Genomic DNA, 23353 nt, shown 5'->3' on the forward strand with positions numbered 1-23353 from the left:
TTCATATAAAAACAAAACCTAAACTGCTCGTGGAGGGATCTTGGGCACTCGGGGGTGCGTGGGTGGAAGAGTGGGTTCGCGGCGATAGAGAAATGGTGACTGGAAAGGATTGGAGTTGAACACGTCCGAATTGAACAGAACCTGAATCGTCTGAGTCATACACATCTGAATCGAGATACAATTTTTTTAGGTTTTCTTCTGCCAAAGAATCGTCCTTTTCTGCAGGCTTGCAGCAGTCAATTTTTAGGCTTGCATACTAAACACAGCTCTATCCATATGAATGTTCTGGCGAACAATAATGAATTTATAGGTTTTCTTTTAAGTTCGCTGAATGCGGCCAGTATAATAAAACTTCAGAATATAGAAAACTTACAAATTTGCTCAATGGTGCTTGCTGCCTCACAAACACTCCATAGATGCTGAAAAATCATCAAGGTAAATAGATATAAAGGAGACTACAAGAACCTAAATTTATCACCAAAATCCAACACAACACAATAGAGGAATGATTAAAGAAAACCAATAACATTAAATAAAAATCTAAATTATATCAAGTTATTGATGCAAAACGGTGATCCTCCATTATCCTCTTTCTTGGTAGTAATGGCTCTCAGATTTGCAAAACTTGCAGAATAATGGTACAAGAAATCAAAGATTGTGGTCCCTGATATTGAAAATTGATGCTGAATTTATAGATTCGAGAGATTTGAACATATGGTTGAGATCGATTTGTAGCTTCTCTTGGTTGATATTGAACATTAGGTTGTATTTGGGGTTGAAGAAATTGTGTTGCATGCTGAACAAGTTGTTGGATTTGCATTGTTGGCACTGTCGGTTGGTAATATTTATTCAATTGTTGTTGCACACCCGACAGGGATGGGTTTTCGTCCACGCTATCAACTCTAAGGATTATCGTCCTCTAAAGTTCATCACATATCAAAATCTAAAGCTTACCTTCCTTCATTTAGCCTCCTTACAAAGAACTCCAAGAAACATCTAGAATATTAGGCTGAGTTGGCCAACATGAATAATAATATTTTGGATAGCTTTTTTTTGATAATCCACAACCGAAGTGGTAATTTAGCTTTTCCCTGGAGCTAACAACCAGTCGAGTAGACTCGAACCCAAGACCTCCCATGTAGGAGGCTCACAGCTAACTGCTGCATTGTGGGGTCATCCCCAATATTTTGGATAACTTTACTTAATAAAGTGACATTTAATAATATTTTATTATTATTTTATTAAATTAATTAATATTAAGCCATCATTTGAATATATCTTTTATTTTTTGATAACTTAATAAAAATCAATTTAATTAAATGTCACATAAAAATTGGGGACATTACATATGGTACCATGCAAAGTTGAAGCACAGTGTAGACCTTTGTTTGTCTTGGATGTCACATTTCAACTTTGGGAGTGCATTATTCAAATTTTATATGATATTGTAAATTGATGGATTTTTTGCACATTCCAAAGTTTTCAAACCATAGCACATCTTTGTTTGGAATATCTAAGCAAACCAAAAGAGGGATATTTAAGGAAATTTAAGGCAACCCTTCACATCGTAGTCCAACTATTTGTAAAATGCCATTTCAAACAAGAAGCCCCTCCATTGTACAATTTACCACAAAAATTGCACTTCACTTTGTTTATTCCTAATCAACATGCAATATAGCCAATCAAAGTCTTTTTAAATAAATGTTTTAAAAATTGAAATGTTATGTCATTAAACATTTTTTATTTTTTATAATTAAATTAAATCATTTGATTAATGAGTTCTAAAATTTATATTTTAAGTTTAAATATAAATTAAAAGAAAAATCAAAACTTGAAAATTTAAAAACAAAATATAGAATAAAAGTAATTATTTGAAAATCTAAAATTAAACTAAAAAAATCTAATCCTTAAAAAATAGCAAGAATAGTTTAAATTAGAAAAAAAAGTATTAAAAAGTATTTGAAATATATTAATTATTATTTAACTGTAGCATATTGATATTAAATGGCTTTTTATTTGATTATACAAGCAATATTTTTAGATAAATAGTTTTATTAATTAGAATTGCTTAAATATTTTCTTGGAGGCTGATTTGTTTATTTTGGCATGCCCCTTGAATGGGAATATATAGATGGCTTGCAATAAAAAAGACGAAACACATTTGGTGCCCTAAAAGGGAAAAATCTTGGTTAACATTCTTTTGCCTTCATATTGAACATTTTAGACAAAAAATAGGATATGAAGGCAAGATCCAAGAACTCAAGATTTATTCTGATATGCTTTTATGGTGCTAACCATTATTTGAAAACTTCTGTCTCAGCAAACCAAATATTGACTTAGACTTGACAAAAACTTGTCAAATTAAAGAATATACTTAATTTGTTAAACGAAATGTAATAACATATGCAATGAATTTGTAGAACATTGGGGAAATGCTTCCTATAAGATTTGAATAAAAGGGGAGTACAATATTTCCAACATGTGAATACAAGAGCAGAAAATGTGTCAAGAACCTCATAGCGATTTGAATAAAAGGTGAGTACAATATTTCCAACATGTGAATACAAGAGCAGAAAATGTGTCAAGAACCTCATAGTGATTGAAATTAATCATAAAAAATTACATTTCCATGCAAATGGAAACAATTTCTTGGTGATAGTTGGGGGCGTAAAGAACACATTAAAAAATATACATTAAAAAATATACTTAATTCCTTCAACAAACACAAATTTCTTGCCTAATATAGTAGCACAATATATGGAATGAGTTTGTAGAACGGTGGGGAAATGTTTTCTATATGATTGGAATTAAAATGCAGTACAATATTCACTCAACATGTGAATACAAGAGCAGAAATGTGAAAGGAACCTCATGATTATTGAAAGTCATAAAAAATAATATTTCCATGTAAATGACAACAATTTATTAGTGATGGCTGGCGGTGCATGAAACCCAAAAAATATTGAAAGAATAACAGGCCTTTTATAGGCAATTACAAGGCAGTTGTCCAAATTGGGACTAACCGTTAAACTGACTCTAAAAATAGAAAGTCCCAGTTCTAGCATGAAGTCTCTAAAAAAATAACCACCAACTAAAGAACTCACTAAAATATATCTAACTCTTAAAAATATAACTAAATGACCATTAATAAACACACACAGCTAAAAATAACAATTAAATATTCTAATACCCTGCCTTAATGGTCATTCTATCAACTACCCAACCGATGACAAAATTTGCTTATCAAAAAGCATAGAAGGCTGATTCCTTCTCTTCAGAACGCTCTGCGGCATGAGTTTGCTTTTGCTCCCGAGACCCCTCCTTGGTTGGACTTCTGATCAGCGAACCTCTTTCTGCAGAACCTTTGGATATGTCCAGGTCCACCACAATAGTGACATGTGATTTTCTTCTTGAACCCCTCCTCAGCGTTGTGCTGTTCTTTCTGCTGAGTGGACTTGCCTTTGCCTTTGTCCTTGGCAATAAACGCTTGTTCCACACTGGCCATGCCAATGCTGCTACCAAACTGTTGTCTCCTCTTGGCTTGTTGCAATAGCTTATTGCACAACTCATCAAATTTCAAGTCAACTTTAGTGGAGGTTGAGCATCTCAATAAAGTGTTCATAGGATCTGGGCAGGCTCTTCAGTGCGATCACGGTCATATCATCTTCCTCCATCTTATGACCAATAATGTTTAAGTGGTCATGTATTTCCTTGATTTTTGTAAGATGTTCCTATAGTTGCATCTTCTCATCCATCATAATTGAGAACAACATGTTCCTCAGAAAGAACACACGGTTCTTGTCAGATGTCATTAACTTTCTTGGCTGATGGCACTTCTGGAAGCATATCATCAGTGACCGATAACTTCAGCAACATATCTGCTTCTCGGTTATGCTCATCAAACTTGGTCTGGTCATCGCCTGCCGTTGCAGAATGAGTTTCTTTACCTAGAACAATCTAGTCAAGGCACCGGTACACGCATAAATAGAAAACATTTGCTGCTTCCAGATATTGTAGTTTTTGCCATTGAAGTGTTGACTATCTTCCAACATGATGTTGGTCAATGATGCCATCCCTCCTGTTTTCTTATTCGTGAAAAACGAGGTCAAACTCAAACTTCAAATAAAATCTGATTTTTTGTCAAAAATTAATCAAAAACCTTCAGCAGCAGCTGGTACAGACTCTGGAAAACGTGAAGAGAAACCTGACATGGAACCCAGTGCTCAGATTTCTGAAGACCCAAAAAATTTCTCTGAAAACCCCCCAAAAAATTTCTGAAACCCTATGCCGAAAAAGAACAGAAAATCGCGTGCAGAAAAATATCACGGCAAAACATAGAATACGCCCAAAAAGAAAAAAACCTCAAAGTCGGACACTATTTGTGCAGGAAATAATCACACATAAATTGTAGAAAGGGGGCCTGTCACAGAAAAAAATGGGAGAAAAAGAAACCACTGTCGAATATATGCAGATCATGCAGGAAATAATCGCACATAAATTGTAGAAAGGGGGCCAGTCACAGAAAAATACGGGAGAAAAAGAAACCACTGTAGAAGATATGCAGATTGCGCAGGAAAAAAATCGCGAAAAATCGTGCAGAAAATCCAGTCGTACCACCAGAAATAAAAACATGCCACCTGCAAAAACCCTGTCGGGAAAAATCGCCTCCCAAGAAAAATCCTGACGTGGGACGGGCTTACAAAACGCAGAGAGGAACGCATGGCAGATCGCACGAAAAGGAAAATGTGGCTCAGAAAAAAAAACAATCTACAAAAATCTATGAAAATTTTTATTACAAAAATCTGCTGGAAAAAACACCCTTGTCAAAAAATTCTTGAACAGCAGTCTGATTTTTTCATAAAAAAATCACTAAAAAACTTTTCTGGAATAATTAAATTTCCAGGTAGCTAGGGCACGAGAATTTTTTTAAAGAAGGCTCGTCACTCGCTCTGATACCATGAAACCAAAAAAATCAGTGTGCTTTATTGAAAGAATAACAGGCCTTTTGTAGGCAATTACAAGGCGGTTGACCAAATTGGGACTGACCGTTAATCTGACTCAAAAAATAGATACTCCCAGTTCTAATACGAAGTCTCAAAAAATATAACAACCAACTAAAGAACTCAGTAAAATACAACTAACTCTAAAAATATAACTGAATGATCATTAATAAACACAGCTAAAAATAAATAAACACACAGCTAAAAATAACAATTGATTCATACAGACAAGCTAAAATTGCAACTAAACCTGAATAGAAGGAATCAATTTAGAATTTAAATAGAAATTTGAAGCTACCTCGATGATCTCATTTGCACTTCTTGCAAAAACATCATTAAAAATGTCTTTATGAACTCTCCATTTGTTTTTTTGAGCAGTAAAAATCTACGCATTTGTGGTTAACAAACATCTGCAAATGTGTTAGAAAGCCATAAATGTTTTGCAAGTTGATCAAGTTTGTCAGAAACTACGAGGCACCCACTTACACAAGCGCATTCCCCTTGATGTGATCTCTCATGAAGTGAAGCACCACAGATTTCAGTCAAGTTTTCCTACTTCCATTAATGCAAGATCAAGGTATTGGGGTAGCACAAAGGAGGAAAAAAAGTGTTGGGTCCCTCTCCTCAAGTAGTTTCCTTTGCCATATACATTACTGCATTATTTACTGCAACTTCTACCACTTTTTTATATCAATCTTGAATACAATCTCCTCCAACATTAGACTCCAGTTTTTAGCATTTTTGACTTAGTTTAGGCAGTCAATGGATTTTGAGAACACCATTTGATTATTTGAAGCCACAAGAAAGTTGTGTTACCTTCATTTTTCCACCCATTTGATAATATGTTGCATCCATTCTTGTGCCAATATTTCTTATGCTTTTCTATAGTTTCTGTTACATTTTCCACTGTTTTATGGAGCAATGACCCATGTAAGTCATTTGAACTATGTGCTCTGCTATCTTTTGCCATAACAGTTGAGGTTGTGAGCAAATTCTCCTAGTATGGGTTTTCTGCTATATTGAATGGAAGGCTGTAGTAGCAAAACTTTGCACGTCATATATGCTTATTCTTGTACCAACTTGTGCCTTAAAGCAAATGCTGTGAACTTGGACTGTTTAGTGGAATGAAAAATCCGAATGATTACATTTATCTAGAGCTTAATGATAAGGATGTGACATCAGTTGATGGACCATGAGTGCAGCCCACCATCTTTGTTGCATTTGCCTCTGAAACTTGGAACTTGTTTGGATTAATCTCTATTGTAATGTTGGGGGATCTACTTATCCATCCCTTCCATTTTTTCATTTTCATTGTCAAAATGATGGTTGCTATAAACACTTATATAACTGCCAAATTAATATTTAGGCACAATTTGATGCTGTGGCTAGCAGTTTGTGCAAATGTGGTATTTGAGGTGATTGATGTGATCTCCTTGTTGCCAATGCTTTCACTTCCAGTTGTTTATATGATTAGATACATGTGCAAACATCGACTTTGAAAAAAATAAGAAAAACAAATTTAAATGCTGCAAATCCTAGCATTGATCTCTTTTACCTTCAGAACCTGGCTTTGAAACAAATTTAGATAATAATTTAAAGGCAGAAATGTTAGTCAACATGGATTAATCTGAATGCAAGTGAGACATAAATTGAATATGTAACAGAAGATACGAGTGTCAAACAAATTTAGAAAAACTTGGAAGAAAAGCACATAAGAAATACCTGAATTCTTTAAAAAATTATTATGCCAACAAATATAATATTTTACAGTGAATTTGAATACAGTTTGACCGGTATACTATGTATGCTCAATAAAGCAGAGACATCTTGTTTTGATTTCCATCATTCATTATCTTTAAGATTACTTGAATAGCGACATCTTGGTTTATTCCTTTGATATGGATTGTGTTTATTCTTTTGACATGGCATACAAGATCTGGTAATTGATTTTTTGATTACGCTGTTTTCCAAGCTAATGGTTCTTTTATGCTTTTTACAGACAAATACAAGTGTGGCTAGCTCCCTTGGAACATTTTTTTTGAGTCAGATAACATTAATATTCTTGGACATGCTAAATGTTTATAGGTATGGTCTCGTTATAATATATTGAATCTGTTATGTGTATGCATGTGATGTTTAGATTCTCTTGTGATGAAGTTTACTGTCTTCTGTTCTGATGGTTTTTCTTGGTGCAATATGCATTCAGTTAAACACATTTTTTTTGAGTTTGTTAAATATAGTTTTCATATAATAATATTTGGGACTGCATACTTAAGTACATAAAAACAGCATTTTTCTGTAGATCTGTTTTGATTTTTCAATTGCACTATATGCTATAGACTGCATTCAGTTTTTATATAGATTATTAAATTTGCTCCCTATTATTTTGTGAAAGAATGATTAGAGGAATTATAACATGTTTGGTGATAAATTATAGATTGAAATGAAGCAGGTACAAACGATCCTGTGCCAGTCATTGTAGCTTGTTGATTGCTCCTCTTCATTGTAGCCAAGTTTTCTAGGAGAATGGATGAATGATTGAATCGATGGGTTGGAAAACTTCTAACAACTATTCAGTGTATAGCCATTGTTGCCTATTTGAGTAATTGACCATGGCTAACATATACATTAGTTCATTAAGAATCTTTGGTTTCAAATACATCACTTCTTAAACAAGTTTAAATGATATATCATATATGCTTAGTCAGATAGGTATTTTTGGAACTTGGCCTCTTGCTGTTGTCTCCACGAATGGTAAAGATCTGTTAGTGCACAGTTTGGATGGTTCTTCAAAATTTGAATGAAAATTGGGATGTCATCACGGAAAGTAATGACAAATTTTCCATGATTAGGTTAAAATTTGTGACTGTTATGAGGTACAAGGGCATTAGTCAAGACAAATTAGTTGGTCAGTCTTTCATCTAAAAGTTAGATATGCATCTTATTGTGAACTTTGCAATTTGCTGGTTGATGTAATTGTTTACCCTTCTTTGGAAACTACTAGAGCTAGAGACCTAGAAGTAAAGATTTGAGTTTGATGTAAGACCAATGAAAGATCAATTCTTTTTAAGCCTCTTTGTCCGAGCATTATTTACCTTTGATTATGAACTCTGGAATTTGTTGAAAATAATTGCTGAACTACGTAGCAATTTGGGTAAAACATATCTACAGTAATGGTGCAGCATGAAACCAAAATGTGTTCTATTTTGTTATAGATCACCTTGTGATGATTATAAAACTCAGAAGATGTTTCTGAAGCATAAGAATAACAAGTCTTAGGGACGTGCATTATTCCAGTCTGGGATTGCAAGGATTTCTTTGATCCCTTCCATTAGTCTTACAGGTTTCATATGAATTTTAAAGTATAACTCAATCGTGTTATTTATGCAGACTTCTACTTAGGTCACAAGTAGTGTGCTCTAAAGTATAACTCAATTGTGTTATTTATGCAGACTCCTACTTAGGTCACAAGTAGTGTGCTCTAGGAACAGTTCCTTAGGATTTTGCTGGTGTCAATGGAATGGCGATGTCCCTGGGTTAGCAGGACAGATGAAAACAAAGCTTTCTCCACCATTGTTGGAACCTGAGCACCAACAGGGGGATGTCCCCCTTTATAGGGTGGTTGCTCGGGCCCCAGGGAAGGTCTGTGTTCCTTGGGACATGTCTCTAGCTGTTGTTCAGATGTCTCTTGATCCTTTTGTATGTCAGTATTAAAAACTTCACTTGAAATTTTAAAAAATGACATAGACATCTCCTGACTATCTTAAATTGATTTAAAAAAAATAGCACTTTTAATTAAAAAAACTGAAAAGAAAATAAGAATTATTGGAACAATTTTTGTTTGTTTGCCCATGCTCTATACATTTTTCGTTAGAAAAGTAGGTAGCAATACACCTATCTGTATTCATTTTGACATAGCTGGAACTGAGCTTTCCAAGATTCTAAATAGCAAAATTCTATTCAAGTCTGTTACAGCTTCCAACCTTGACAACTTGTGAGATTTTCAACCTTTAACAACTTATCAATCTTTTTGACAATTCAAGGCTTTTCATGTTCAACATTGAATGCTTTATTGGTGATTGTGTTTTCATGCTCTCCATGGATCTCCATGCTCTAGGGCCTAGTGCAAGCTCAGCTGTTTGGCTCATCTCACTTGTACAAGGAGGTGTTGCTCAGTTATCCTGGGTCTACCATTCTATATTTTGAATAGTCATGTTTATATATACTTCGTTTGATATTCAGACCATAGTTGGAAAACTTGGCCTGGGCATGGACTGAGTCCAGAATTTTGAGGCTTGGGAGTAGCAAAAACTCAGTGGGAAAAATATTAGTAGTTAATAAAACAGAAATTAATGCATTTAGAGAATTCATAAGTTTATTCTGATAATCAGTTTGTCACAAATCAAGATTTTATATGTTGTCAAATGCTGAAATTTTGAAATTTCAGGGTTTCAAAGTCAAACAATACATTGTATTACTATAAAATCATAAATAATAATTATGTTGGAGGTGTAAGCTACAGTGGTAGAAGGGGGTGGAGCATAATGGTGTGATTATATTCTAAAAAGTAAAAAACTCCACATTGCTGACAACAAAAATTTAACAAAACAATCAATTTTTTTGGTCTCTGTGAATAAAATAATTTTAATGAAATAGCTATTTACCGTATTAAATTAATATAATAAATAGTTGTCAACTTTAATAAATAATATAGTAAATAATAATTTTCAGATAATTATATAATCAATTATACAGTAAATAATTTGTTTTAAGTTTAATTTTTTCAAAATTTTTTCAACGACTGAAATGGAGGAGGGGCTGGATCAACAGGTTCTCAAGCTTTCCCCTTTGCCTCTGCTAGTTAAAAAATAAATAAAGTAAATATTATTTATTTATCCATGTAGCTATATGATTGTGCAGGCATACGTCTCCTCTAGGATGGTTTGTGAATTTTGGGTATGAATAGTGAAATAATGTATTGAAATAATAATGGATTGATTGAACCAGTTGGACATTGGAATCTGGGCTTCCATGGCACATTTTTGCTGCCCCTGGGTGCCTAATCCAAGGGAATTTAGCAATTTTAAAATTCTTTTACAAAATTAATTCAAAATAAAATTTAAAATTATGAAGATGATATTTATTTAAATACATAGTTATTAAACAAAATAATATATTTTGAAAACTTCAATAAATAAAACTGGCAAGGATATCTTTAATACATCAAAATAAAAGACATTAAGAGAGATCAATCTCAAGGTGCCTATCTAATTTATTTGCCATAAATTCAATATAGGTACCTTGAGATTTATATCTCTCAACCTATTTTAGATAGGTGCATTTAAGATATCTATGGTAGTTATATAACCATTAACATATGTTAAAAACAACCAAATGCAATCTACAGGCTCTTTTTCTCCCTCCCAGTTTAGTACTTTCAAGCCTCAAATTAGAAAGTGAATTGGAATCTTTATGATGAGTGAATGATTCCTCAAATATATCATCCTCCAATGCTTGCATCACTATTGCTTCTCTCTCCGATATAACGAGATTTTCATTAGTGAACATGATATCCACTTCTTTGATAGTCCAATCAGCTGATAGGTTGATGTCATCCAAGCTGATGACATCATGAGAAGAACCTTCCACATTTTGGTCAACCTGTTTGTCGTCGTTTGTCGTCTTGGTGTGAATGCTCTACAAAAAGGCTATGATTTTGTTCACTTAGAAGTGCTTACAAGGTTAGGACAAAGCATCTACCCCATGAATTTCCTACCACAAATCTATAAATAAAACATTTCAAAAAAAGTATATTAAGTAAAGGATCAAAAGTTACTTTCAAGTTTCTAGTATTAAGCCAAAAATTGAAGGTTTGATTTTTTTACATGGGTGCTTGTTCTCCTTCCTCTGAATGACTTGAGGTGTAAACCTCCAACTCATCTTGAATTTTTTCTTTGATGTCTTCATCCCTTGCCATCCCTTCTAAGCATGAAGTAAGGCTTGCCATGATCTCCTCAACAACCTTAAATGAAAGAAGGAAATTATTTGGTTTAGGTAGTAAGCCAAGGTATGTATTGGTTTGTGTAGTTGCTTCATTCGTCTATGATCAATTATATGCAAAATGATATCATATTTTTTATTAACACCATTGTAATGCAAAATGGCCTTGTGTTTCCCTATCCATGGTCTCGTAGATATAAATCACTAGATGCGATCTACATTTGTCAAACCTAGAATATTGATCAAAGGCTCTGTTTTGACAAATAAATTTTAAAATACTAGAAAATGAAATATAATAACCCAAAACAAAGAAATCAACAAATACAAATTTCCCAATGAAATTTATGTTGCTAATTGTTACTCATCTACACTTTTTATGAACACCTACACCTAATCAAAAGTTGTATTTATGACCTTTCCCTCGTCTCACAAACATTTGCTTGAGATAAAGAGTTGAGGGTACAATGCTTTGCATAGTGAAGAAGTTAGTGGCAAATCGTGTCACCTTTGATCACAAAAGGTTATTGCTTTTTGAGTGTTGTCTCATCAAATGGAGCCAAGTATGAGTGTAGATAAATTTGATAATTTTATTGTCTTCAACCACACTTTTGACCCATTCATTTTCTCAGTGCCCTCTAGCATCTAATCCAATTGGAGATTATTAAGATTTACTTTTGTAATAAAGTTACTTTAGTGTCTTAATTTAGATGAGTTTATTTCTACTACTAGTTTATTATTTTTATATTATTTATCATTCATTTGTCATGCATTTTTTTAATCTTTATTTCAAACTCTTTATAAGATGTTCCAAAAATCATGGATTTCCTTCGCTGTAAAAGGAAATCGCAACCAAGTTCCACTGAATATCACAATTTTTTTTTTTTTTTATTTAATTTATTTTGATCGGTAAAAGGCCGAAGCCAAAATTTTATTAATATTAAAAGTAATTTTTACAGTATAACCCCACTCGCTGCGGGCGCTGGTAGGAAAGAGTGGGGTCGAGAAAACCTCCAGCCTTGCCCGGGACAAAGGTCCTATACCTGATATAGAAATATACGTGGGCATTCCCACGACTCGAGCTTTGTCGAGATTTCATAAATACATAGCTTTGTTTAAAATTTGCAAAAAAATTATTTTGAAAAACTGTGACCTTTTTTTTGACGAAATCAAGTTTTTTTAGTCCACTTGAACAGCTGGGGCAAAGTGATCCGTGACAAGGGTACTAATTGAGCAAACTGTGAGCAGGGTTTTCAATTTTGGAACAATTCAATTAGTTAAGGGTTTAGACCTGAGGATTTTCTATGATGTTCTTATGTAGTCCATTGTCTTAAAGGTTTATTTAAAAATCAGAATTTTTGCAAGGAGTTATTAGGGTTTGAAAAATATCAATTTCATTACTCAGGCTTCTATATTTTCCTGAAATGGAAATTCTGTTAGATAAATACTTTGGCTTCAATTTTCACATTTCAAAATGGAATGAGAAATGAGAAACGAGAAACTTCCTACATATGCTAGTAAAGTACTGGAATGGCAGAGTAGAGATGATAAAGCCAAAGCTATTATTAGTTTTTGCCTTTCAGACTTTGAGAGACATCATATAGATCTGGCAAAACCATCTGGAAAAAAATGAACACACTACTTGGAGAAAAAGTGATTAATTCTAGTTTTTATTTAAAGTTTCAACTTTTTAAGTTCAAGATGATTGATGGCATAACTATTGCAATCCATGTGAACGATTTGAGATCTCTTCTTCAACAACTAGTTGAAGTCAATGCTACAATGGATGATGAGGATGTTAAAGCCATTTTATTAAACAATTTAGCTTCAAAATTCAGCAATGTTATGCTTACTTTTATTGAACTCTCTTTTAAAAGTTTCATAGATATGATTTCAGCTCTCCTAATTGAAGAAAAGAGAACTATTGTAGGAGATACAAAAGATTATCCTCGAATTGAGGTAGCATTATACTTAATTTGTACTATATATTATAAGGACAAAGGGAGACATAATGCTATTATCAAAGCAAAATGGGCCACTTAGCTTGGAACTGTTGAAATTGCGCAAATGATGTTTTTAAGGGAAAGACTAGGGAGACTAGGGAGGCATTTTAGAGAAGTCTAATTCTTTGAAGGCAGGGAGGAATCTAATATAGAAAATGCTCAATATCGATGGGTGCCTAGTCAGTATGGGAGTTTGTGGATCTTGGGAGTCATATTCTTGTGAGGGTTATGAGACAACTTGATGGAGCTCTGTGAGTATAGCTTGACATTGATTGTTGTCTAATGGCTTGGGAGTTCTGTGATTCTCGAGTTCAAGGAGGTGGTAATCTGAGAACTTGAGAATCCAGCTCGGGAGCTACACCTTTATGAAGGTTTCGAGGCAGCTTGGTGGAGGTCTATTTTGTTGAAGAACTCATTTCAAGGAAAAGATTCCAAATAATTTATATTTTTGAATTGTTTCTAGCTTGCTTATGTTAGTTTGGTTTGTTTTAGTGCAGCAAGTCTTACGTGTGGGTTATTGGAGATTATTAAGACTTACTTTTGTAATAAAGCCATTTTAGTAACTTACTTTAGATTAGTTTATTATTTATAGATTATTTATAATGCATTTGTCATGCATTGTTTTTATCTTCACTCCAGAATCTATATAAGGAGGTGTTCATCAATGTAATTGGTTATTGAATCTAATGAAATATTTTTGTGTCCTATTATAAAGTCATTTTAGTAACTTACTTTAGATTAGTTTATTATTTTTAGATTATTTATGATGCATTTGTCATGCATTGTTTTTATCTTCACTCCAGAATCTATATAAGGAGGTGTTCATCAATGTAATTGGTTATCGAATCTAATGAAATATTTTTGTGTCCTATTTCGTTTCACAACAAATACAAGCACTGGCAACATAAGTTTCTTGATGGGTACATATGTTGTTGCATTGCTCAGGAGAATTTGGACATCATTCTTCATTCCGACCTCCTGAATCATATTCTCCAATGGATTGCACAGTCTTAACATTTTGGACTTTATGCAAGACATTTACTAGAAAGTTAATGGGTGTCTTATTCTCCACATTTGCCCACCCCTTTGATAAAATGTTATAACCTTGTCTTTACCATACTTAAAACTACACGACCCTTATTTTTAATGTCTTCCTCTAGCAACGAGGCATTGAAATCCTCAGTGAATTGTATTTTAAACCCAACACCAATAATTGTCTATACATTTACCAATCTTTTGCAATATTATTGTAGTATTAAAATTTTGCCGTTGCTGTCCTATACTAATGATGTTTCTTTTTGTTTCGAGTGGCACACTCAAGTGAAGAAATTTGGTGAAGAATGGAGATGATGAGAACTCTCTTCAACAGAGGAATGTCAAATGCATGGGCCAATAAGGAATCTATATATGGCTTGGGGTTGAAACTCACACCCACTGTCATCTCTTCCCTTGTTCTCTTCCTTAATGTTTTTGTGAAGCACCTATGGACTTCACGAACGTCGATGTGCCACTCAAAGCCACTAAAAAGTTAAATGTTGTCTTATTCTTTCTGTCTATCCATCTATTTGGTAAAACGCTGCAGTCTTTGCTCCATATTTTTCGTTTGATCATCTACTAAAGGCTGTATATTTTTAATGGATTCCTCTAGCAATGGGGCACTGAAATCTTAGCCATTGGAGTCTAAAACTTCCGATTGGTAATTCCTTATGTATTGTACCAAGCCATTTCCATATGGGCTGCTAACCACATTGAATGGTATATTATTGTAGTATCAAAAGCTTGCTGCTGTTATTCTAGCTGCATGGTGTATCTTTGAAGTGGTGCCTTGAAGTGAATGGAGATGGCTAGAATTTACCTCAATGGAGGGATGCCAAATGTGTGGGCCAGTATATCTATAGAATGTTTGGGGTTGGAACTCATCACACCACCATTTTTCCCTGCCCTCTTAGTTATGCATTTTCTTCATATTAAAATTGATTTATGGGGCATTCATTTCTCTCCTCATTTCATTAGGCACTTGAAAACACGTGTTCACATCCTATCCACAAATCTGAGAAAGGTGAGATTAGAATCTATTGATTCTTCATCTCATAATAAACCCCGCTAAAATTGTAGGCCACCATGCTCTTGGCCTGAGCTAGTGTGCCATACTTCTATGCTAGGTCTTTCCTGTCCCCACCTTACATTACCATTGCTGATTTGTGATTATTTGTGATTTGCTGAAAACAAATGAAATGAAAAAAACAAAAACACAACACTAGCATTGAGGGTTTATTAGCGTTTGGCCTAACACTAATAACAATTTTTTTTGGGCAGCATAACACCAGGTCTATTAGTGTTTGGCCTTTGATTTAAGACCAAATGAATTAAAAATGAGATGAAATGGTGTTTTAACACCTAGAGTTTTCTTTTTCTTTTGACGCAGATGAGTCATGGCATGGGACTTGTGTGTCCATTTAGAAAACTTGACAGCTTTTAGAGGTGAAACTCGCATGAAACTTGAGAGTACTTGACCTTGAGTCTGTACATGTTTTTAGTCATTGAATCAAACCATGATGGTGCTTGATTCAGCATTAACACAATGTGACATAAAGTGTGGCAAAAACTCGAGAAAGTAAAAGTGGATGTAATATATTAAAAATAGATGTTTTTAGTCATTGAATCAAACCATGATGGTGCTTGATTCAGCATTAACACAATGTGACATAAAGTGTGGCAAAAACTCGAGAAAGTAAAAGTGGATGTAATATATTAAAAATAGAGAAAATGAATTAAGAACTTGTGATTGTGTTAACAGGAGTAGTATTTTAATATTTAGTCCGAGAACCAATGGGTTGTTTGTTTGAGAGGTACTCGATCGATTTAAACTTTGTGTTCTAAACCATTCCAATCAATAGCTAAGGGTTCTTAAACATTGAAGGACACAAATGGAACCAAAACTGGTTCAATTGCACCTTAAATTGCTATAGGTGTAGTGAGGCCAATTGCCTTTGCCTTTGTCATTGAAGCTTTTTCAACCATTGCAACTTAATTTTTTTCTTGTTACGAGTTAGTAGGGTTAAAAGTAGGAACTACACTAAATTTATTTCTTGTTATGAGTTGGTAGGGTTAAAAGTAGGAACTATGCCGTATGGTGATGGATTGGAATAAACAACTAGCATTTTAATTGGAAGTGATGCTAAGCTAGGCATTGCCTCTTTAATTGGGTATTGAATTGTCCTTGCATATTAATTTGGAAATGGGATTGAAAAAAAAATGGATACCACATTTGGTTAGGAGTAAACAAATGGGTTATGAGTTCATGGGTTGATACGGATTTGGACTTAAGTGATGGCTCTTGAACCATTGTAAGAGGAATCATGGATATAATAAGGGAATGAGGATATCCCTATTCATATGTATCTAGTTAATGGTCAATGGCTCTTTGTTTCCTATCATTGAAGTCTCATTGATGGAGGTTGGTTCTATGGCTATTTGATTCAATCCATTTTTGATGACAAGGGAAGGATTGTGCAATTATAAGGTATCTTCTTATGTATAAAGCAAGGATTCAATTGATGGACAAGAAAAGGTTTTTAAGGTCTTTTTGGGTCTATAGTACTTTTCTCAGCTGAACTCCTGATTGGTGGTCTGCATTCTCACGATGCCTCATTTTATTGAGATCATGGAATCTTCTATACTTCTTGCCATAGCAAGGAGATGTTTCTAATGTTAGAAGTATTTTTTCTATAATGTTACTGTACTTATTATCTTTGTAATGGATATTTATAATTTCATGTTTGAATGCAATCCTATGATGGTACTGAAGTGCCAGTCTTAGTGATCGCATTCTTGAAAATGAATTGTTTAGGTATTTGCTGCATGGATTATGGCTACACTGACATTGGCATGGTGTTTTCTTCTGCTTAACAGAATGTACAGTGAACTCATATCTAAAAGCATAGCAGAGGGTGGCCCATTTGCTTCTAAAACATCATATGTTAAACTTCTGAGGTAATCCGTAAAAGACAGATTTAATTAATTTTTTGTTTCCATATTCTATGACAAAGTCTCGAAGATGTGGTATGCATTTCTGCAATGGTATGTTCTAAAATATCTTAATTTTGTTTCTTTAACCAGGTCTGTGAAGCGGGAAACACTCAAATTGATTGAGACCTTTGTAGACAAAGCAGAAGATCAACCTCATATTGGGAAGCAATTTGTACCTCCTATGATGGATTCAGTTCTGGGTGACTATGCACGGAATGTCCCTGATGCTAGAGAATCTGAAGTCTTATCATTATTTGCAACTATAATAAACAAGTCTCTCTCTCTCTCTCTCTCTCTCTCTCTCTTCTCTCTTGTAATTTGTTTCTGTGCTTTAACTGACACATTTGTAAATATTAGGTATAAAGGTGCAATGATGGATGATGTACCTCGCATTTTTGAAGCTGTCTTTGCATGCACGTTGGAGGTGGTTTGCAAACCTTATCTGAACTGCATTTTATTTATTGTCATCAGGTTTTTTGTAATCTATATCTATTAACATTATTGGTGGTTATGGAAGAGGAATTATTAATTTGATTTAGTATTGAATATGTTTGATTAACTTCTTGGTCTTTTCTAGTCAAACATTACTCTTTGACACTGGCTTACAAATCGATAATTATTACTACAGATGATTACAAAAAATTTTGAGGACTACCCTGAGCATCGATTGAAGTTTTTTTCGTTGCTAAAGGCAATTGCCACATACTGTTTCCGTGCCTTATTTGTATTATCAAGTCAGGTACTATTACAGCCTCTCTGAGAATCATCTACTATATAGTTGTACGATGTGGAAGATACCGAGGTTTGGTTCTGTTTCTGTTCCTTGTTTGTATTATCAAGTCGGGTATTATTGCAGCTTCTCTTATGTCTCTTTTACTATACGGTTCTACAATGTATAAGATGTCAAGGTTTGGTTCATTTTTATGTCTTTTGTTGACAAGTACACCCGTATTGCAGCAACTAACCTACCATATACCTGATTGTGTTCTCTAAATAGCAACTGAAACTTGTAATGGATTCCATAATATGGGCATTTCGTCACACTGAAAGAAATATTGCTGAGACGGGTCTCAACTTGCTTCTTGAGATGCTAAAGAATTTCCAGGTATGAAAGTTCATGTGGGGTTTTTTTGTTCAGAAACATCTCACATTATTTCTTGAAATGGCAAATGGTCCTAATTGCAGCTGAAGATTTATTGTACAACCAGCTGGTTGCAAAATAGATCCTAATATGTGATAAAACCAGTAGTTGTATTTTCTTGCAATATTATTAAACTTAATTTGAACTTTTTGCTTACATTGTTGTAATTGTACTCAACAGGTTTCAGAATTTTGTAATCAGTTCCACCAAACTTACTTTCTAACAATCGAGCAAGAAATATTTGCAGTTTTAACAGACACATTCCACAAGCCAGGATTCAAACCACATGTTTTAATTTTACAGCACTTGTTTTGTCTGGTATGCTTTTCTTCATCCTACTGGCAAGTATCTAGTGCTTTTGTGGTAGTGTGTGTTTTCATAAGTAATTATATTTTCTGTGAATGATCTTTTAGGTGGATTCTGGAGCTTTAACTCAGCCTTTATGGGATATTACTGCACTTGGCCCAACTGCCTATCCAAATAATGTGGTTTTTGTTCGTGAGTACACAATAAAACTATTAGGAACTTCGTTTCCGAACATGACAGCAGCAGAGGTATGCTCCTCTTGAGGCAGTTGTTTTTCTATGTGATTCTCCTGTTTTTCCCCTTTTTATATTGGTTGTCGTTGCTTTTCTTAAATGTTTGAAACAATTTGAATTCATTTTTATTGAAGAAAACATTGGTGCCCTTTTGAGTCCTTGCTCATTTGAGACAGGTGACACTTTTTGTTGATGGGCTTTTTGAGTCCCGAAATGATCTTTCTACTTTCAAGAACCATATCCGAGACTTCCTTGTGCAGTCTAAAGAGTTCTCAGCTCAGGTAGATTCAAGATTTTGGTGTTGGCAATTGTAAATAAACTTGTTTGTTTCTCATGTAGGTTCTGAATGTTTAAAATACTTTTACAGGACAACAAAGATCTATATGCAGAAGAAGCAGCTGCTCAAAGAGAAAGAGAACGCCAACGGATGCTTAGCATTCCTGGACTAATTGCCCCAATTGAATTGCAAGATGAAATGGTGGACACATAAAGATGTCTCAAAGCCACATATTTTCATTTAGTTGCAAAACTGGCATGGCTTGTCTACCTTGTCAGATTCATTTTTGGGGGCACAATCAGAGCTTCTGATCACATTTAGTAAATTAAGATGTGTTCCAAGGGTTGTGCCTTTATTGCGAGAGTTAACCTTAACTACTAGTGATACTTCTGAGCACGGTTGCAGATGCATTGGAGGCATCTAACAGCTCTCAAGTAGTTGAAGTAGGGGTAGCTCCCTTAGGGCTTGGTAAAGCCCTTCTAGCTTTGAGTTGGTGGCTAGTACTCTGGCAGGTTGAAATTTAAAATCTCAAACAAGTGTGATTTCTCCCGACATGTTTGTTGTGTGATAAATCTGTTCTTGCCTAGTTCGATGAGCCAGCCATGACTGATTAATATAAGATTTGGGAATCTTGAGAGGATTTTTTTAGAAAAAGCTATAATTTTTTGGTTGTAAGCTATGTCGGTTGGTGACATGCCTTTCCCTTGGACCATTCATGTTTTCAGTACTGCTCCCCATTCTTTTCGCCAATTGCAGATTCTGTGTTTAACTTATCTTCTTTCTGATTTTGTTGTAAGGCATGCTTATACATTATGGACACTCTACATCATGTCTTTAGCCAGGAATATGTTTGCTAGCAGTTTTCGCTATTACGATTCTATCTGCGTGGGCTCTTTGCAGACATGAGGAGATACTTTTGTTACATCTTTATGGCATAATGTTTTTGAAATGCAAAGCTCCCTTAACAGTAACTTCCAGAAAATACTAAAATTTTGTATTTAGAGGTAAATTAAAAATCATTTTCTTATGTGTACCCTACTTAGCCTCTTATGGATTTCTTGTCAAACAAGACACGCCCAGTAATTGTAAACATCTACGAGGCTTTTGTTTCTAATGCTTCTTGGAGTAGGAATATCTGCTGAATAATGCAAATTATCACCCAGTTTGAGGCAATTTTCTCAAATATGTGGGGCTGGCATTAGGCTATCTGTAAGTTATAGAAAATCAAGTTTGTAGCCAAATTAATCTTGAAATTATTTAGTTTGTCATGCCATCTATAGCTTCATCAGGATTATGCATGCATGCGAGTTTCAATTAAAATGGATTGAGTGCAGTTTAAATTGGAAAACAAATTAAGCACCTTTAAATATTTGGAAATTTGTTATGGCTAGGTGTCCTGTGATTAATCACTTTTAAATATTAGTTAGTCTGAAGAAATGTTGAATTTGAAATAATATCTTAATATCTTTTATTCAACTGCTGAATTTGGAGTACTGATAATGTCTTCGTCTCTGTTCCATTTTTAAATTTTCTAATTGAGAGCTATCTATTTTGTAGTTTACTTGCCACTTGGGCAATCATTCTAAAATGAAATAGTTAATTAAATATGCTTAGTCGAGACAAAATAACGGATTAAACAGAGAGATTCTGAAAGAAAATAGTTAATCGGATGTGTCCAGTCGAACCAAATCAACGGATTAAACAAACTGAGACAATGGGTCATGCCAAGTAATTTTATTTGCTACTTGGGCAAATATCCAGAAAGAAAATGGTTAATCAAATATGCTTACTTAGCCAAAACAACGGATGGAACAAACTGAAAAAGGGTAATGCCAAGTATTTTATTTATAAATTTGGAGTTTGATGGCTGTTATTGATCACAAACGAATGGGTTGAAATTAATTAATTCTGAATCCGTCTACTTATTAAATCTTATAATAAATTACAGAATACGAATACAATTTGAAGATATAAAAGAGTCTAAATTTTTTTAACATATAGAAATAATTTGATAGAGGCTTTGCAAAATGGATGTTAAACATTACGTGGATTTTATGAAATGATAACTTGGCACATGAATGTTTGAAACAAATATATTGACATTTTGTGTGGCTATCAACCATTAACTTGGAAGCCCTTCAGAAAGTTTTTAAGTGTAATGAATGAAGAGAGAATTTTTACCTACTAGAAGGATGGGTTGACCGATTGAGAGGTAAAGTTGACATAAAGAGCTCTCGTTTGGTGACTGGCCAGTGTATTTATTGTATATTGTTTTCAATGATACACGGATGATTTTTACTCCACATTGGATGTGGTGGATGTGCATGGTTGGGAAAACGCTCTATGTTGAAATAGATACAAGAAAACTGTAATCATGGTGAAAGAAGAACTATTGAGCTATCTTAGTTTAACATGGTTAGATGGTATGGATTTGACAATACGAAATTTTGGTTTTAGACTTAAAAAACAATAATAAAAATAAAATCATATGACAGTGGATTGATTTTTTTTGACGGTGGCTTAAAAAAGGGGGGACATTTTCCCCATTGGTGCAAATGGATGTCTGTAAGTATCTTAGGTATTAAATTATCAATCTTGTTTAGTAGTAGAGGCCCTTAGTAAATCAATATTGAATCAGAATCAAGAATAGGTTAGGAAAGGCATCAATATTAATATCCCAAGTTTTTTTCCTTAAATCAGGATTTGTTTTTTGGGTTGATGACAATCTTCTTTTTCGGCTAGTTTTATTAGGGAAGAAAAATTAATTAAAAAAGTAATTCGATGCTTTGAGTTAGTTGATCAAGCTTTAAAATTGTTGTCTTAATTAGGATAATTTATGCAAGTGTGACTTTCAGGGTCCTTCTATGTGTGTTTTGTGTAGCCGAAGTGAGGAGTGTGCATCTCACCTCTTCTTTCAGTGCTCTTTCTCCAAGATAATGTGACATTTTTCGTGGGGTATTTGGAATTAGCTTTGTGGGCATGTCTCCTCTTTGGTTGAATTTCGGGAGTGATAGGTAAGCCTCTTGTTAAGACATCTTTTCTTCAGGTTGCTTGGGCTCTTGGTCCTATTTTCATTATTTGGCATATTTGGTTGGAAAAGAACCGTCAGATTTTTCACGATGATAAGATGGTTGTTTATCATTTGTGGGGAAAATTTTCATTCTTTTCGTGGAATTGTTTTGGCTAAGTGTGACTTTGCTGAAGGTGTGGATCATGGGGATGTTATTTGTAATCTACTCATTTTTTCTCTTCCAATTCCACGAGGTGTTCCTCATTTTGAAGGGGGGTGGACTAGGCCGACCATGAGAAATAGATGCCGACATCCCTTGCAAAAGATAAACTCTGTGTGTGTGTGCACGTGTGTGTGTGTGAGAGAGAGAGAGAGAGAGAGAGAGGGATAATGATGAAAGAGAAATCTATTGTGAGAGAGGAAGAGATGAAAAGATTGAGATAGGAAGTGATATAGAGAGAGGCTGAGAGAGGAAGAGATATAGGGGTAGATAGAAATAGAGATATATACATAGAGAGATAGACATGTCTAGAGTTAGAGGAAGCTAGAGAAAGAGATGAAGAGCGAGACACGAAGATAGGGATAGAGAGGGAGAGATAGAGATGAAGAGATAAAAAGATAGAGGGAGAAATAGAGAGATATAGATGGCGAGATAGAGTGATAGAGAGAGATATAAGGAAATACATAGAGACAAATATAGATGGACAGAGGGAGAGAGAAATAGGGGAAGATAGAGAGAGATGAGAGAAAGAGGGATAGATAGAGATATATGGGAAGAGAAAGATATGGGGATATATGGGAAGAGCATGGTAGAGAGAGAGAGAGAGAGAGAGAGAGAGAGAGAGAGAGAGAGAGAGAGAGAGAGAGCAAAATTAAACTATTCAACACGCTTTCTCTCTCCAAGCCTTCCCTTCCAATATTTGATAGGTAAATGATTGATAGAGAGGGATATGTTTGTGTATGTATATAAATATATTTATGTGTGTGTGTATGTATATATATATTGTCTTTGTACACACACACACATATACATACATACATACATATAGATATACATAGAGAGAGATGAGAGAGATGCATGACAATGGAACACCATTAAACTATTCAATGCTCTCTCTCTCTCTAGGTCACCCCTTCCAATGTTTGATAGGTCGTTAAATGGTTGATAGAAAGGGATACACACACATGTATATATACATATACAAATATATACACATATATGTATATACATATATAGATATATACACATATGTACACACACATGTACATGTGTGTACATATATATAGACACACACACACACACAATGTGTAAGTATATGTATAAATATGTATATGTATATACATATATGTACACACA

General features: G+C 34.2%; 1 protein-coding gene across 1 annotated transcript in view; it reads left to right on the top strand.

Annotated features, from left to right (window-relative positions):
• The window catches only part of LOC131052777 (protein EXPORTIN 1A), a 52937-nt gene extending 33073 nt beyond the window's left edge, over nucleotides 1-19864 (top strand). Inside the window, exons 23-32 of the mRNA XM_057987386.2 lie at nucleotides 7000-7085; nucleotides 16913-16993; nucleotides 17120-17302; nucleotides 17387-17453; nucleotides 17658-17768; nucleotides 18027-18134; nucleotides 18351-18488; nucleotides 18584-18724; nucleotides 18886-18990; nucleotides 19077-19864. Coding sequence (XP_057843369.1) covers nucleotides 7000-7085; nucleotides 16913-16993; nucleotides 17120-17302; nucleotides 17387-17453; nucleotides 17658-17768; nucleotides 18027-18134; nucleotides 18351-18488; nucleotides 18584-18724; nucleotides 18886-18990; nucleotides 19077-19199 — 1143 coding nt within the window. The 3' untranslated portion in view covers nucleotides 19200-19864. The remainder of the gene's footprint in view (nucleotides 1-6999; nucleotides 7086-16912; nucleotides 16994-17119; nucleotides 17303-17386; nucleotides 17454-17657; nucleotides 17769-18026; nucleotides 18135-18350; nucleotides 18489-18583; nucleotides 18725-18885; nucleotides 18991-19076) is intronic.
• Nucleotides 19865-23353: the final 3489 nt, after the last annotated feature.

This window comes from Cryptomeria japonica, chromosome 6 (genome assembly GCF_030272615.1).
Source record: "Cryptomeria japonica chromosome 6, Sugi_1.0, whole genome shotgun sequence".
NCBI lineage: Eukaryota > Viridiplantae > Streptophyta > Pinopsida > Cupressales > Cupressaceae > Cryptomeria > Cryptomeria japonica.